Genomic DNA, 17,314 nt, shown 5'->3' with positions numbered 1-17,314 from the left:
AGGTGTCTAACGGGCTGGTCACCTCAGACCAACTCAGGACAACCCCAAAGGCTCAGTCTACTCCAGCTGTCCTTGTGATGTGGACTGAGGCTGTCATTGGGCCTGATTTGTAGTGCAGCTTCTCCTTCTCCCACTTCTGGTTCTGTCTCCTCCCTTCCACAGATGTTGATCTCAAGAAATCTCCTTAGTAAACTATGTTCTACATGTTAAATTCTACATCAGTGTTGGTTTCTCAACACCAGGAAAAGTGTAATTTCCTTCATAGTGTTTAAAACCATTTGAAATTGTTTCACTGATTGGTTTGTAAGTTTGTTAATAAACCAAACTACTAGACTGTAACTTATATGCACACAGAGACCTGTCTGACTTCTTCACTGTTGTATCCCCAGTCGTTATCGTCATAATAGCAAACATTTAGTATTTATTATATTCTAGGTACTGTTCTAAATACTTTTCCTGTGTAAATTCACTTCATCCTCACAACAACCCTGTGAGGTAGGTACCATATTTCCCCCATTTTATAGATTGGGAATATAAAGTACAGAAAGGTTATTTGGCTAGCCCAGGACCACACAACAAAGTGAACCAGCATTTGAATCCAGGCAATCAGGGTTTAGATTCTGTGTACTGAAGCACTCCGTTATGCTGGGTTTCTTTGTAGCTTCTGTACAAGAAATGTTGAATGACTGAATAAATAAGGAAAAGGAGGTAGTTGAATATGCTTTTTAAATTTGGAGATACCACCTATTTATTCTTTTGACAAATATTTCCTGAGTACTGACTGTATGCCAGGCAGTTTGGTGTGCATAGGACATATAATATGAATAAAACAGATATGATCCCTGCCCTAAAAGAGCTTGTACAATCTGATGGTAGAGACTAGACTAACTAAGTGAGAAAGTGAGTAAGTATGTTATTATGATGTGTTACCTCCCCTCTTTCTAAGGTGGTAGTGGAGTCATTATTGTTACTATCCAAGATGTTTGGTTTCCTTTTAAGGCAATCAGTTCCTTAGGGTGTACTGTTAGATAATGGGGCCACAATGGCGCCATTTCCTACACTCAGCGATTTTTTTTTAAAAAAGACTATAGGGAAGTCATCATTTCCCAGGCTTAGTAGGGAGACGAGAATGGAGATGCTGAAACTGTTACTGATGATGGTGCTTAGCTGTAGGAAGAGTTACCAGGTTCATTGTCTCAGGAGTCAATTCCTGAGTCCTTCTAGCAAATGATCCAGAGGACTAGAAGGAAGAGAAAGATTCAGGGAGAGCCAGAGCAGTTGGCTGCCTCTGCAGACTGAGGAAGCACATGTTAAGGAAGAAGTGCTATGGTATGATGACTAAGAGCACAGACTTGGGGGCTCAGACCTTGTGCTCTTGCTCTGTCACTTACTGCCTGTGATACAAGGGCATAGTTGCTCACTTGGGCTTCCTCTTCCTCATGCGTAAAATGGGAATATAATAGCACTTGCCTTAGAGGTTAGCATCAAGCTGTTGTGAAGATATTGCCTATAAAGCAGATCTCAGTGACAGTGGTATTTGGATTTCAGGGAAGTTGGGGCATCAGAGTCATCCCAGTCATAAACTACAATGTAGAGTCTATCCCTTCTGCCTAGTTGAATTCAAAAGTGGAGAATTGCTGACAGACCCAGTTCTAATCACCTTCTCTATAATGTCTCCCACAATCTCTCATTCAGGGCTTCCTCAGCACTACTTATTTGTGGTTCATTAACAGCACTTACCCCAGTGTGACAAACATTGCTAGTTTGTATTGTCTCCCCAATCAGATTTTTGGTTGCTAGTATTTGAATTGCATAAGTCTTCTCCCTCTTCCACCTCTCAGTTGTTGGAGTAAGGGCACAGGAACTCTATATTGAGGGAAATGCATACTCAGTCTGTGACACCGTAAAGAAGTGGTTTCTCTTTCTAGAGTGTAATAAGGTTATGTTATTGAAATCAGTGTTTTTCACTCCTAGTAATAGTAGCCTAAGTTTATCAGTTGAAGCTGCTTAGGGACACTTCTTAATGATGAGATCAATTTTTTCTTTGCCTAGAGAAAAACTGGAGCAACTTCTTTTATTTTTCTGTTTATTCTTTTCCCTTTCTTTATAGAGAAAGAAATAGGCAAAGAAGAGATAAGCAGGAAGTGAGTCTTCCCAAAAAGAATCAAAAGTGAGAATGAAATTTGCAGAGAAAATTCCAACGGGGGTGACTTGGAGGATGCAGTTGGGCCTAGAAAAGGACACAGGAGCATTTGGTTTCAGGACCCTGAAAAGACTGAAGACTGCTTACAGCAGCCATAAGAAGTCATAGATGTAAAATTCTGTAAAAATTTCCGGATCACAAACAATTGTCTCAGTGCTTTGGAATAGCAATGCTTTGTGTTGAGAATCTTCAAACCCCTGAAATGTCATTGCCCAAAGCCTGTCTCCCTGTAGGATCAGCTTATAGTTCATGATAAAAAAAAAAAAGGCAGAAAATTTGTAGAGTTAACTACTAGAGGCCTTGATCTATTAAGTGTATAAAGCACACAAGGATGGTGCTGAAGCTTTGACGTAAGTGGAGGAACTTGAATTCTTTTGTAGCTGGAATGTGCTGGAACTTCCCAGCGGCTTGAAAGAATGACTAGAATTTCTTTTTCGATTATGGTCACTGTTATTTCTCACAGAGGCAAGTGACTCTTCCCAAGCTGCCATGACTGGAGAGGATGAGCCCCCAGCAGACTTGTGGGGAGCAAAGCTGGCCAGCATGCCATGGCTTGAGCACACGGGGTCCCTGTGTTTCTTGCAAATGGGTGTTAGGCAGAGCTGTTGTAAATCTTTAAAGCCAACAGGAAAATTAATGAGAACTGCACAAAGCAGGACCTTGTCAGCTCCATAATGGGTGGTGGGAGGAAGAATTCTGCTGCTTCCCCCTAGGCACTTAGTGTAACTCAAAAAATGCCTGCTTTGTAGTTATTAGCCAATTTTAACAGCTTTCCACTCTGAAGAATTTAGTAATTTATTGCTTTCAGTTCACCCAGGGGAAAACAGTATTCAATACAATCAAGATGATGGGGTCTATTGAGTTGAATTTTCCTGTTAGTGATAAGAAAAGAATATTTCTCTTAAATCATTTAGGGCATTGAGTGCTCCATAAAGAATCTCTACAGTGAGAATATAGAGGAGGGATTATTATATCTTCTGAAAGGCCTCCCCCACTAGAATGTAAACTCTATGAGAGAAAGGATTTTGTTTTGTTTACCATTATATCCCTTGTACCCAGAACAATACCCACTGCATAGGAGGGTCATAAGAAATATCTGTCTTCAAAATGCTGTGCTGAGGATTAATTAAGGTAAGGATTGTAATGGTGTTTAGTACTCTGAAAATGCTGGTTCTACCCCTACCTTCCATAAATCATGTTGTTTCAGTAAGGAATTTACATAACAGATGACCTACTCAATAGGAAAGTAAGCAAGGCAAGCATCTATTTATTGTCATAAAAATAGATTTTAAGGAACTCTTCATGATGCAGGGTACTTACTGTTTTGTTTTTACACATGTGTTAATTTTACTTTCTGCTTCAAAAAGGAAAACATATTTCATAAAGATATTGAATCAAAGTTTTGAAAAATCAACTGTGGCCAGTAAGAGGCTTTAAACACCACCTGTCAGATAACTTTTACCTAATCCTCGTGGGATAACATTTGGGGGCAAGTGAAAACTTGCAGGGATATTTCCTAAAGTTAGTCTTTCCTGAGACATTTGGTGAGACTTGTAAAATTTTGGAGGATGCAAATTAATTATACTTGTAAATACTGCATTGAAAACAATGTATTCAGTGTGTTTTTGCTTCCAACTGCTTAGTACAACATTTATCAAAGGCAGAGAACACACTGATAAAAATATCCAGTTGTGTATTCTCAATTGTTATAAAAAGCTCTCAAGGTTGCTGAAGGTCACTGCTGGGCAAATCTCCATGTGTAAGAGGTTGGAGGATATACATGTGTGTAATGAGTGTTTCTGAGGTTAAGGAATTCTGTTTGCTATAAGGCAAATTGTGTACATTTCCTTGATTTTTCTCTCCATATGTATCAAGGAAAATGTTATCCTAGATTTTATTTCTCACTTACAGGAATGGGAAAGAAAAATGTGAAGTCTGTGTAGATTATTATTTTATTTGTGGCTTGAGTCTTTATTTCTGAGAGAAGGTAAATTATGAGATTCCCAATGCTTTCCTTTCCCAATGTCACTGCTTTTTACCTTTCTCCTTACTTGTTAAGCCTCTGAATGGGTTATAGTTGAGCATGTGAGCAGGACTGGCACTGCCTAAAGGGAAATTAGGAAGCTGCCTAAGTGGCCTGATTTATGAGGCACTGAAAAGCACAGCTGACCAAAAATATCTCCTCCACTGGCGTGCCATCAGTGCCTGAAATTTCCATGATAAGAATCACTCATTTAAAGTTTTCTGTAGACATGCATGGTTTATTTGAGTCAATAAAACATTATGTTCCAGAGAAAGAGGGAAATGGGAAAGTATCTCATTAGAATGATTTATTTTATCTTATCAATCTAGCAATCTCTTGGTCAAGAGTAGCATCTTGATAAGTGAGTATACTGTTTAAGGCTGGTAGGGAAGTTGGGAGTTCAGAGTTTTGTGTAGCATCTTCATGTAGACTCTGAGCAGTGTGAAGTCAATAAGCACCTGAGAGGGGTTTGCCCAAAATTTGGACTGAGGACCTAAATATCAAAGACAAATTTAGGTATTTTACAATTTGGTTTCAGGCCATGTTAAGAAGTAGGGTACATAATAGTTGGAAGAATCTCCTTTCAATTCCCCTTTTCTACCATCTTAGTTCCTGGGTAACTATCATAAGTCTCATGATTTGGTTATCCATAAAATAATATTTGTGATGAAGGCCAGGTAGATTTATGACCAGAGGGAGATACATTTGCAGAAAAAGAACTAATAATAATTCTGGCTTTGTTGAGACTATTCTGTAAGAGTGTCTAGAACAGTGTTTCTCAAAGTCTTGTCTATAGACCACCTGTATCTGAGTCACCACTGGTGCTCATTAAATTGTCACTTCCTGGTCCTCACCCAGACGTTCTGAAACAGACATTCTGAGGTAGGAGCTTGAGACTCTGTACTTTAACAAGCATGTCTGCTGATTTTTATGCACATTATTTGAGAATCATTGGTTTGGAGGCTTCAGTAGATCACAGAGGTTAAAAATATGAATTATAAATGTAGGTAAATCAGGGTTTAAAATCGCAGCTTTGCTGCTTGCTTGTTTGGTGACCATGGACAAGGTATTTAACCTCTGGTCCTCAATTTCTGCTTACTAACAGTACCATCTTCACAAGGTTATTAAGTGAGGTCTGAGGAGATAAATCATGTAAAGTTTAGCACAGCACCTTGCAGCCAATAAGGGCAAAAGTGATAACCATTATTAAGATGAGTATACTTATTGGAAAAGACTCTAAGGCAATGCTTACTGGTATTAAATATTCTGTTGACTATGTACTTTGTAAAACATAAATTTAAAATTATATTTCAATATATGGTAAAACCAATTGGTTTCCTAATTTCTTAATTACCATTACCTAAGGTTTCTCTGTTGCTTTAACTTCTTTAGCTTTTCTGGCTCCTAAAACATAACTAACAACAAAAGAATTGGATGGATAAATTTTGTAACAAATATTAGGAACTATCTCATATAAATCATGATATCTAGCAATGGAAGAATTGGTTGAGTAAGTTCTCCTTTGAAATATTTTGCATATTCTTATGAGAACAGACAACCTGGTTCCTTTCCCAGCTCTTGCTTTCCTTTATTCTCTTATATCTTTACCCCTTGTTTCTTGGCTCTTGCTTTCTCTCCTTGGGTGGCAAAGTGCCTACATTCTCTATTTTTTTCTGTTTCCTTGTCTCTTTCTGGTGTAATTCCTTCTCATTCATCTTGCAAGCAGAATTGCTCTAAGCAGCAAAATTCAGAGCTGAGAGAATTGATTTGAAATGCTATTGAATTGCATATGAGCTTATTCAGGTTCATTATTGATAAATGCAAAAGTGGACCTTATGCCTAAATAGATCTCAGAAAATCAGACCAAGAGGAAAAGAGCAATGATAAAAATAGACTCTTATTATTTCATCTTAGTATAATGGTAAACAGTGTTACCCTAATGTCAATGTAATAATGAGAAAGATAGTAGAAAATTATGTAATTGCAGGATAGAATTATGGGATACATTATAATTTGGAGTGTGGAGAAGGAAAACTGGGAGAAATGCTGACCTTCAGGTTCCCTCAACTACAGATGAAAAGGAACAGGTGAAGTTGGCATCATCTCACATGGATTCCTTTCTAAATGTCCCTTTTAGTGGTTGAAATGTGAACTCTGGGAGTTAAGATGTGGTTCAAACCCAGACTTCACATTTATTAGCTGAGTGTTCTTGGACATTCATTTAGTCTCTCTGTGCCGCGGTTTCCTTATCTGGGAAATGGGGATAATAACAGCATGCACTATAGGGGTGCTTAGGAGGATCAAATAAGAATAGCACATGTAAAGCACATAGAAAATTGCCTTCTTGTAATAAACTCTTAATTATTGATTACTATTGATGTTATTATCTTATCTTTTAATTCACCAAACTTGAAATCTTTGATGGTGTTCTGGCTGAGGAGGAGGTGTCCAGGAAGTTTCTGGGCAGACTATTTTGCTCACAATGAAAATTTGCTGATGGTGGTTATTTTTCTTTCTGGGAAGCAGGATTCTCTGCCTGGCTGCCATCCCCTTTATTCAGATAAGTGCATTATGATTTGATCATCCATAAATCTTGGATATTCTTGGATTTATAAATTAATTCATTACTAATGATCACACTTTGGAAGTTACCCACCTATGACTACATATTAAGAAAGTAGCAATGTATTCACCATTTACTAAAGCCCTCTCTTAACAGAACATGCATCTCAATTCTGGAAATACCTATTTTGGCTCAGTGCATATTTCTTTCTCTCTCATAATTAGCATTCTTCTTTTTTCGTTATTCAGCATGTATGAACTGACTAATATTAAAGCTGAGAATTTGTCATTTAAAATATTGCAGGTCTTAAACACAGTCAGTAATGCTCAAAAAGTAGAGAAATGTTTAAATCTCTATGGTGGAAGTGTAGGAAAGCCAGGAACAAGGGCATCGTTTTTCAAAAAGTGTTCTCAGACAAGTCATTCTCTGAGAGATTTTTAAAAAAAAAATCAGTCATGCAAGGCACACCCCTTTACTTCTGTTCCATTTTTATCATACCAATCTCCTTTGCAAAACTGAGGTTGTTCATAAATATTTTCCTTCCAAGCTGTGGGAAATAAGCTGTGAGTAACTTTGGCTCTTTGATAAAGTTAGGTTAGGGGACTGCTTATCATTGAAACAATGAACACAAAAGCAATTCAGTCCTGGGGCCTCTGACAAAACTCTCAGCAGCCAAGGCAGTGCTCAAGCTCCCTGTTCTCAGGCATTCCAAGGGAGTGGCACAGGGACAGCCTGCACAAGGAATTCTCAAGGTTCTTTTTCCCACCCTTCAGAGTTGATAAGTCTCTAATCATTTAGAAAAGGATTTGTTCTGCAATAACCCAGAGTATCCCAAAAACCTATGTTTACCCGTAACAGGCCTTGCTCTCTGTGTAACATAGCCAGATGGATACTGCTTTTTGGACTCATGGTCACATCCCCACAGATTTCACCTCATTTAGTAGACACTATTAAAAGATTATCCTATTATTGAGAATTTCCATTGCATCAAAGACTAAATATTAGTAACATTCCTCTATGGAGAAAGTGATGTAATAAGAGGGCACAGAGTGGGTTGACCTCAGGCAAATTATACAGATAGGTATGTAGAGATTATGCAGCTGATCTGACGACTGATAAAGCCCAAAGTACAAGGAGTTAAAGCTCTGAGGGCAGAGACTTTCCCACTAGCTCTTGAAAGAAATATTCATGTTCATCTGAAGCCATAGATGGAAGTTTTATATATTCTGTTGCCTTGGTATCATGATGGTTATTTTGAAAGATGCCAAAGATGAGAAAGTGTACAGAAGTGTGGTGGAATGGTGGAATGGGAATGGGGCATGGGATGGCTTGCTCTCACTTCATTTTGTTGTTTACTTTTACAAATGGGAAACATAGGGTTGGTTTCTTTCTTTCTTTTTCTTTCTCTCTCTCTTTCTTTCTTTCTCTCTCTCTTTCTTTCTTTCTTTCTTTCTTTCTCTTTCTTTCTTTCTTTTCTTTCTTTTTTTCTTTTCTTTTCTTTCTTCCTTCCTTTCTTCCTTCCTTCCTTTCTTCCTTTCTTCCTTCCTTCCTTCCTTTCTTCCTTTCTTTCTTCCTTTCTTTCCTTTTTTTTTTTCCCCCCACTTTGGAAGCCAATAATGCTCTTAGGAATTTAAAACTGCAGTGGAAGAACTGTAAGTGATTTCAGAATTAAGACATCAAGAAATGATTATAACAATGACCACCTTTTTGAAATGTTGCCAGAAAAGGTGTTGACAGAGTACTGAAGGAAGATTCTAATCAAAAGGACTGGAAAGAATGCAGGGGTCTAGCAATTTGGTAAATTAGCTAAATTAAACTTTCAGTTATGATTTTGCTTGAATATGCTTTAAAAACAATGGATTAAATTTTGATTGGTTAAAAAAAATAACAAAAGCAGTACGTGATCAGTGAAAGAAAGTCAAGCAATGCAGACATGTGCAAAATAAATGGTGATGTAAAAGGTGAACTTTCAGACCTTCTGAAATGCTGTATATATTGTAAATATGTTTTGGGGCTGGGGGCTTATACTGTATGTACTGTTCTGTAATTTTCTTTCCCTAAATAATACATTATGAGCATCTTTCTATTCTTTAAAAAAAATAGACATTATTTGTATTCTTCTTTTTGATGGGTAATAGTTATTTTTTATAAAGTGAAATGGAAAAAGAAGGCAACTTGGCAATTTTGAAGCTTAAGAAAATCCTATATTATATGTATTTAAAATATTTTCTTGGTATTATATACTTACCAACATATCTTGTAAGTTGCTTGTAAATGTGCCTACAAGATAGCATTTCATCTACCAGATAGGTATTGGTTAGAAGCTGAGAGACATGCTACAGGTTATAAAAGCAGATTTCACAAGAGTACATATAGTATAATTCCAATTCTGTGAAAGGTATGTCTATGCATAGAAAATAGTCTAGCAGCATTGAAACGCAAATGCTAACAGCTGTTATCACAGAATGGTTGGAATATAGATTTTTTTTCTCATTATGGATTTCTATATTTTCAACAATGAACTTTTATTACTTTTTAAATTAGTTGAAAAGTTAATGTAATATATAACATGCAATGCATCTGATGAAAAACGTTCACATCCAACGGCTATAGAAACTAAATTCATCTGAATTAGCTTCCACTGCATCCCCAAACCCCAGAAATATAGAGTAGAAACACCAGGCCCTTGTTTGATTTTCTTAATTTAAGGAATTAGATTTGAGTTCCCTCATTAAGAGACAGTAATCTTTTCAAAGAAAGAGTTGATCAGGAATTGAGGCAAAAATCAGGAGATCATATTCCTTTATTACATATATAAAAAAATTAACAGCAATATATATATATTTTTGTAAGTCCACAGGACCTCAGGAAAAATATTTTCTGTATGTGAAGTTAATCTTATGGCACTGTGGTTCGCGTTTTGTATATTCAAGTACAAAAGAAATGGTATATATAGTGGTTATTTATGCATGGGTACAGAAGAGGAAAAACAATGAAAAACTGTAATTTGGTGAACTATCACATACACTGTGTCAAAAAGTGAGTAAATAGAATGGCCATATACTGTTAATAAAGACAAGGAGGAAACTGTTTCAATATTCAGGTTTAAATACTAAACATAAAAATAAAACAAATTCTGTGTCTAAAATAATTTTTGAAATGTATACAAGTGCATTACAAATAAATGAGCTTTTTAATATTTAAAGTCCATTTCCTCTTCATCCAAGCATATTTCGACACTTATAACTCCTTTCACTTATTTTAAAGTCTCTTCTTGTTTAGTTTTTTATAAAAAGTTTCATCATGGCCGGTATATGTGGAATCTAACCTCTAACCTGAAGCTGAGACTTCATGCAAACATATTCTCCTTTCAGGTTGCATCTTCACATAGTTTCTCCAGGTGTTCAAGGTTAAATAGTACAACTTCCTTTATATGGTTACTTTTTTCCACATGTAGTGGCAGTGCTTCTGTTTCAGCAGGTTTTCTTACGTGCCCTTTTATTTTCTTTCTGTCAACAGCAATCTCTAAACTTTCACAACACAAGTGGTAGGTAGTAAAGTGCTTTTTACAATGAAATACTATATACATATGGAGAGGTTCCATTTAACACTCCACAGACCAAAGTTCACACACTTCACACAAGAGAAGGCTCTTTTCAAGAAACACCTTTTCTGACAGTAGGGTTGGGAATTCCTTAAAATCTCATTAATTACTTCAAGTAGCACAAATGTAAATAACATAATCTGAAGCTGGGAGGAGTCCTTGTTAGATGCGTTGCCCTTAATGGATTACTGCTAAATATCATACTGCTATTTAAATGCTCTTAATAGTGATGACTTTTAGAATCAATTCCATAGAAAACAGGTATCAGTATAGGATTTTTCATTCCTCTTTATGAAACAAACTGTATTTAAAACAGGGGCCCAAAAGAGATAGATTAGACAGGCCCATGCACTGGAACATTTCTATATATTTTGGCACTTAAAAGAAAATTCCAGTTTCATTTTTGAAGTCTCCTTTCCATTAAGTTTGTGTTTTGTACATAGAGAAGTGCCGTTATGTGTTATACACATTTATTGCTACTTGCACTCTCTTTTCAAAATATCCATGACTTTTCTTCCAAGAGATGGTTTCCAGTGCTGGACAAAACTTTTCATATTCACAACTAGTTTGCCTGTTCTTACATCCTCATGTCCTGCTACAAGGTACTCCAGACCTAAAAGAGAACAAAATCAGGGGCCATTAGTATCGTAATTTGAAAGGGAGGAGATGTGACTTCAGCAGTTTTATATATACATGTTTTATGGTTTTTTTTTTAAAAATTCATCGTTGAAATAGGGAGTCATGGGCAATAACAGCTGATATTTAGTAAATATTTATTATGTGCTAAGTGATTTAAATGTATTATTTCATCTTGAAAATTACCCTATGAAATAGATATTGTTTTCCTCCTCTCCTTATTTTACAAATGAAGAGACTGAGACTTGGCAAGATTAAGAAACTTGTTTAGTGTTTCCGGGTAAGAAACAGCACTCTGACTTAAGCTCAGGCCTGTCTGATTGTAGAGCTTTTACTCTTTACTATACCACCCTCTATGGTAAAGAAGTGAGGATTCTATGAGTACTTAACTTGCTGCTATAAATCAGTATTTCTTGGAGACTCACTATGTGTGCTAGTGTATATTAAGGAGGATTTTATAAAAGTGAAACAACCACTTGGGAAGATATACTGGAAGAGAGTTATGGATTATACAAAATAACACATTTCCTATTTAAAGTCAATGTGATTTTGGAATATAGGATATAGGAATATAGGAATATACTTAAAAAAAAATGATGAGGCTTGACCAGACCTTGTGCTGATTCTATAATTCAAAATTCTTTTCAGGCTTCAAATAAAAAATTTTGGCTAACACACACAAAATGAAAGGACAGTCTCATTATCTACACATTAATAAAAAGAAATATGATAATATCCCTCAGTTGATGTTTCTAGTAATATTGATATTGGTATTTTGAAACAGTTTTCTGTAATATTATAGGATAGAGCAAATAAGTAATTATTTTTATAAAATAAAACTTTCCCATATAAGATAAAGAAACATTTACTTTAAAACTCACATTAAGAGAAAACACGATTATGTTAAAATTCAATTGAAAAGTATAAATTTAAACTCATGGTTTAATATATATATTCTTGTTCATTCACTGAAATGGTTTTAAAAATCTCATCCCAGTAAGAATGAACACCTGTAACAAACATAATGTGGTCCCTAATAACATATCTCACTAAAAACAAAACAAAACAAGCCTTCTTAGAGAAATGCTTATTCTAGGCCCACAGCAGGAAAATACAAGATTAGCATGGGCAATATCTTATTGTTCTAAAAAACAAGGAAGCTTTCAAAGGTTAATGGGGATCATTTAAAAGGACACAGGAACCATCAGGAGAGGGTTATAACTTGTCAAAGTTGTGATCATTTGAGCACCAAGATTATAATAAATATGTATGTTGAAACATACTGAGTCAACAAAAATCCAAAGTTCCAAAATGATACTCAAAAAAGAGAAATACAGAGAAAAATTAACTTATCATCTTGAGATGGCTGTTTAAACCATTCCTTACTTTGGAAGTTGGAAATTAAAAGAAAAGAATTTAACATTTATCCTGCTTTTATAATGGGAACTGTATTTCATGGTAACCTACTAGCCCAAGTTGGGAGAGAAAGTCCCTTTACAGAATAATGTCAACTAATAAATGAAAAGAATTTGACAAAATTAGAAAAATAGTATTTCTTAAACTCTAGTGAAATTATTCATTCAGGAAGGGATTGCCAATTGGTGATAAAATCATTAAATGAATGGTTAATAGGAAACTGGATGTTTGCATAGTGACTAAGTAACTCACACTCATCATTTTCTAGTCTCAAAAGGGAAAACGAAACTGCCCAATGGAGATCAGACTGTCATCACTCTATTCCAAGAGTCAAGTTTAACAACCCTTATGGTGGGTCATCCAGGTGCTATGTGTCTTGTGATGTAATTTAGCATGTATTACACAACAATATATATAATGAATTCTTGCTAAAATGTTATCTTGAGTCTATCAAGCTTTTCTTTAAAGATTATACGAAATACAGGAAGTAGAGTGACAAGCTAAATGACACCACAAAGAACCAACCAGACAAATGTAGAAGGTAGGATAATTTATAGAGCACCTGGTCTGGTTTCTTCAACAACAATAATTTCTTCAACACTAAAAAGAAACTGCTTAAATAAGAGATTTGAAGGACTTAAAAACCATATACAGTGTGTGATCCTGGATTGAATACTGGCAAGGACAAACTAGCTCTAAAGGACATTTTGGGATCAGTTGGGAAATTGGAATATGATCTGAGTAATAGAGTATATGAAAATAAATTAAAATTAAAGGTTAAGATCATTAACTGAATAAAGTAGGTTAAGGAATGGAGCGTATACTATGACTTCATTTTGGTTTAAAAAAATACGATAAACATATGCACAGAGAAAGATCTGGAAGGATTTGCAGTAAGATGTTAACAGAGATGATCTCTGGAGGATAAAAGTGTAAAATTTAAAAATTTCCCCTAAATGTCTATAATGTACATGTATTTCTTCTATAATAATAAAAGGGTCATTTTAAAGATTATTAAAAGATATCAGTCCTAAACTTAAAAATAGCTATGATGGTGTTTTCAAAAAAAAGGGACAGGGGAAAAAAAAGGAAAATAGTGACATGGGTTTCAAACACTGGAGAGCACAAATGTAAGATGGATTGTTAAGTATTTAAATTCTTTAAAGAGTAACTGTAGCTTCTCCATGAAAAAGAATCCCAATATTTGATTGACAGATTAGTTAAAACATAGTGATCTTGATATTGTTTATATCATATCTAAAATAATGAAGTCCTCATTTGAAAATCCAATAAATAATTTTTAGGAAAATTTCAGTGTTTAAGTCTAGTATTTTAAATGAGTTTACTTCTAATTATAAACAGAACAAATATTATAGGAGTTTGCCATTACTTTAAAGTATAAATATAAATTAAACTACTAAACATAATGCTCAATAAATCTATAAATTATGGAATAGCATCATGTCAAAAATTACGTTGCACCATCACTTATTAGCATTTACATTTTATTTTCCTATCTCTGTGCTTTTGACATCTACCTTATGACAAGTTTGAGGGCACAAAGTTTACTTTGTATCCATAGAAAAAGAAAATATAATACTTTAGTGCTAGTCTTGATGTTCTAAAATATATGATTGATGAATGAGTAACTGTATGTATTAATGTAGGAATGAATGAATTTTCAGGGAAGCCAGCTAGATTACTCCTTTTCAAAAGTAGCAAAGGAAGCAAGTTGGTGTGTAAGGTTTCAGAGTTTTCTTATCAGCTTTTTTTGGCCTTAGCTATTGAACTTGTAAAAATGGAAAAACAAAGTGAAATGAAAGAGTGTCTGGTTTTGCTTTGGCAGGTTCCAGTCTTTTCATCAAAGTGAATAAACATGTTTTCAAGAATTCTTTGAATAACTGTGCTTATGTTTTCACTTGTGATGAACTCAGTTGATTCTTTCACTCTGTTTGGCAGAAACCTGATTAGGAAGTATAGTTCACTTCCTGGAGGGTGGCTCAGATGGTCAAAGCTTTTGTTTTTAAGGTCTTACTAAAAAACTGGATGGATTTTGTTCTTTATTTTTTTTTTTTTTCCTTTTGCCAAGATAGTATAAGTGCTTATAAGAAGACCCCCTAGACAGAGGTCATTGGGAAACAGACTTAAATTAATGACTCTCAGTCTCTGGTATTTAAAATACAAGGTTCTGATTACTTCATTTGTTCTTTGAAAACATATTTATTATTTAAAATGTCTTTTTATTTTCCTTATTAAGATTTAAATTAATTAAATAGAATACAGAGAGGTATAAAAGAGTTTGAGAGATTAGATTAGTCAATGGTCAAAAAAGTCGAGTTTTACGCCACTGTTTAGATTGTTTAGGTTAAGGGGGATATTTTATTGATAGTTTCTCTCTTTCTCTCACTCACTCAGTTACCTGTTTGTTTCTCTCAAATTGATTAACCAAAGACCGTAAGTGACTTCTTCTTAATGTAACTGTGGTTTTCTGGACTTAAATTTGAAAAGAATTAAATCCAGAACACAAATTTTGCACCTGTTTCAGCAGTGCCATTAAGACACAGATGGCAACTACATAAACAGCGACATAGAGAGGATTTTAAAAATATATTATTTGTTTTACTAGAACTTACTATCTGGGTACTATATTACTATTATTTGGGTACTAATGGTAGGTACTAGAGATAGTAAGATCAAAAGTCTAAATCCCATCCTCAAATTTAATGAGGGAGACAGAGAGATAAGCAACTTATGACTCATTATGAAGAGTAAACTTGTAGAGTGAACAGGTCAGAATCCCATGCTTACTTGCTTGTCTCCATGTTTGCTGTAACATGTTAAAGTGCAAATTTCCCTCCACTCCAAGTTTCTCTAAGAGTCTGTAGTTCTTGTTGTTGTTGTTGTTTGTTTATCTTTGCTGTTTCTAATTTGAAACCACAATGATTGTTTGATGAAAAACAAGATGCTGAGAACTTGAGAGTTGTTTTCTATCCAGAAGAAACAGATGCTTCTCACGCAATAGTGAAAATGAATTCAGTATTATTTGCACACATGGGATTTTACATTTGACTTCCTTTGGGAGAAAGTTCTACCCAGGGCACTGTAACAGGACCTAGCTTTCCAATAAAACGTTAGTGGCAGATAAATTTATGAAAGTGCTTTCTTTGCTACCGGCACCTGGAATCAGTCTGAATCTTCTCTTTTAGGACAGAGAATATTATATTGCTAGATTTTTAAATACTTTACTTTTTAAAGCATGTGAAAGAGAAGAAAAGTTCTGATGTCAGTTCAAAGAATTCCATTTGGTTTTTTCCCCAGAATTCACATGGCAAAAAGGAGAGATGCTCTTGCTGAGTTTAGTTAGGTTGTGGCTCAGAGAATGTAAGATAAGGAGCAAATCAGCAGAGACACAGTAGATATCAAGCTAGGAAAGTCTAATGCTCACCAGGATTGAGGATTGGACAAGTACAGCCTCTGTTAGTCCATGATTCTGGATATAATGTCCGCTTTCCTCGTAAAATTTTCAATTTGGTAGATTTTAAGACTTTTTTAATCTTCACATTGACCTCAGCATGAGATCCTTTATCATGAGCTGATAAAATCTTTATTTTTAGCACTGTAACAACACAATTCCAAAAGTCACAATGCATAGAATTTCATATTATCATTTGAACTTTGAACAACTTAAAGATGCATTTCAGAGTAAAGTGGAATAGTGAACTAATGATTATAATGTGAAAATTTGCTTTAAAAATCATTAGGAGATAAGAGGTACAAACAACTATGTATAAATAAATAAGCTACAAGGATATATTGTATAACACAGTGAATATAGCTAACATATCATAATAATTACAAATGGAATATACCCTTTAAAAATTGTGAATCATTAGTTGTACATCAACTACATATACCTCAATAAAAAGAAAGAAAATCATTAGGCTCATTGATTTTTGCACTGATTTCATCTCATTATCTATATTACCTATTCTCTTCTTTCTTATACATTTTCAACTGCTGTTTCTTTCCATGCCACTCTATGAGAATATCAGCCATTTGCCTACTGCAAATAAATCTTAAACACATTTAGCTATCAAACCTAAATAGAAAAAAGATGCACAGGAAGTAAAATTGTTATCCTGGTTTTTATCTGGATTTTTACTATATTATACTCTTATAACTAGCTTTGTGTGATGTTATGACAAGGAGCACAATGTTATTGCCAAAATATATTTTACATATTTAAAGAGATTAACTAATATTATTGATCACTTAATTTTCTTCCCTTGGTGTGAAATGAAAACTGGCTGAGGTTAAGGAGGCTGTCCTTTTATGTGATAGCAGAGCTTCAGTTTTCTATATGACTCATGATTCTATTATGCTCTATTATCTATGAAATGGATGTGGATAGGGATTAAGTAATGGAACAAAGTGGGGTGGGGAAGAAAATAGACCTAAGGAACATAGAAGGCAATGTTCTATATTATTAGGAGAGTTCTTACTGGCTCATTTATATGTTGGTGGAGGATTGTGTGTAATAAGAGAACCCTATCTTGGCTACTGCCATATCCTGAGAATATGACTGTTAGGCAGCTGCCTTGTCTTTATAGATTCACCAAATTTTTGACTTCTAAAGGATCTTAAGAGCTCATCTAGTCTTGTTTTATGTATGAAGAAACAAGTTTTAAGAAATTAAGTGAACTGCCCAAGTTTGTATGGCTAGTTGGTTACAAGTAGAGTTTGGACTAGAACCCCATGAGATAAATGCATGTAGGGTACATAGCATAGTGCCTCGCATGTGGCCAATGCTCAATAAATGTTCACTATTATTTTTTACTAGACTGTAAGCTCAGAGAGAACAAGGACTTT

General features: G+C 34.9%; 1 protein-coding gene and 1 long non-coding RNA gene across 3 annotated transcripts in view; one reads left to right on the top strand and one right to left on the bottom strand.

The window, feature by feature from the left end:
* Window positions 1–17,314, top strand: part of LOC105075012 (uncharacterized) — a 165,447-nt gene that overhangs the window by 55,136 nt on the left and 92,997 nt on the right. The window lies entirely within an intron of this gene.
* NTN4 (netrin 4) overlaps window positions 9,575–17,314 on the bottom strand; it is a 104,192-nt gene continuing 96,452 nt past the window's right edge. For both annotated transcript variants that reach the window (XM_045522431.2, XM_010962751.3), the window contains 2 exons: window positions 15,891–16,061; window positions 9,575–11,006 (listed from right to left, as the gene is read on the bottom strand). In XM_045522431.2, coding sequence (XP_045378387.2) covers window positions 10,870–11,006; window positions 15,891–16,061 — 308 coding nt within the window. In that variant the 3' untranslated portion in view covers window positions 9,575–10,869. The remainder of the gene's footprint in view (window positions 11,007–15,890; window positions 16,062–17,314) is intronic.

The sequence above is a fragment of the Camelus bactrianus genome, chromosome 12, assembly GCF_048773025.1.
Source record: "Camelus bactrianus isolate YW-2024 breed Bactrian camel chromosome 12, ASM4877302v1, whole genome shotgun sequence".
Classification (NCBI taxonomy): Eukaryota; Metazoa; Chordata; class Mammalia; order Artiodactyla; family Camelidae; genus Camelus; species Camelus bactrianus.
The sequence above is the reverse complement of the archived record's forward strand: the minus strand, read 5'-3'. Positions and strand labels throughout refer to the sequence as shown.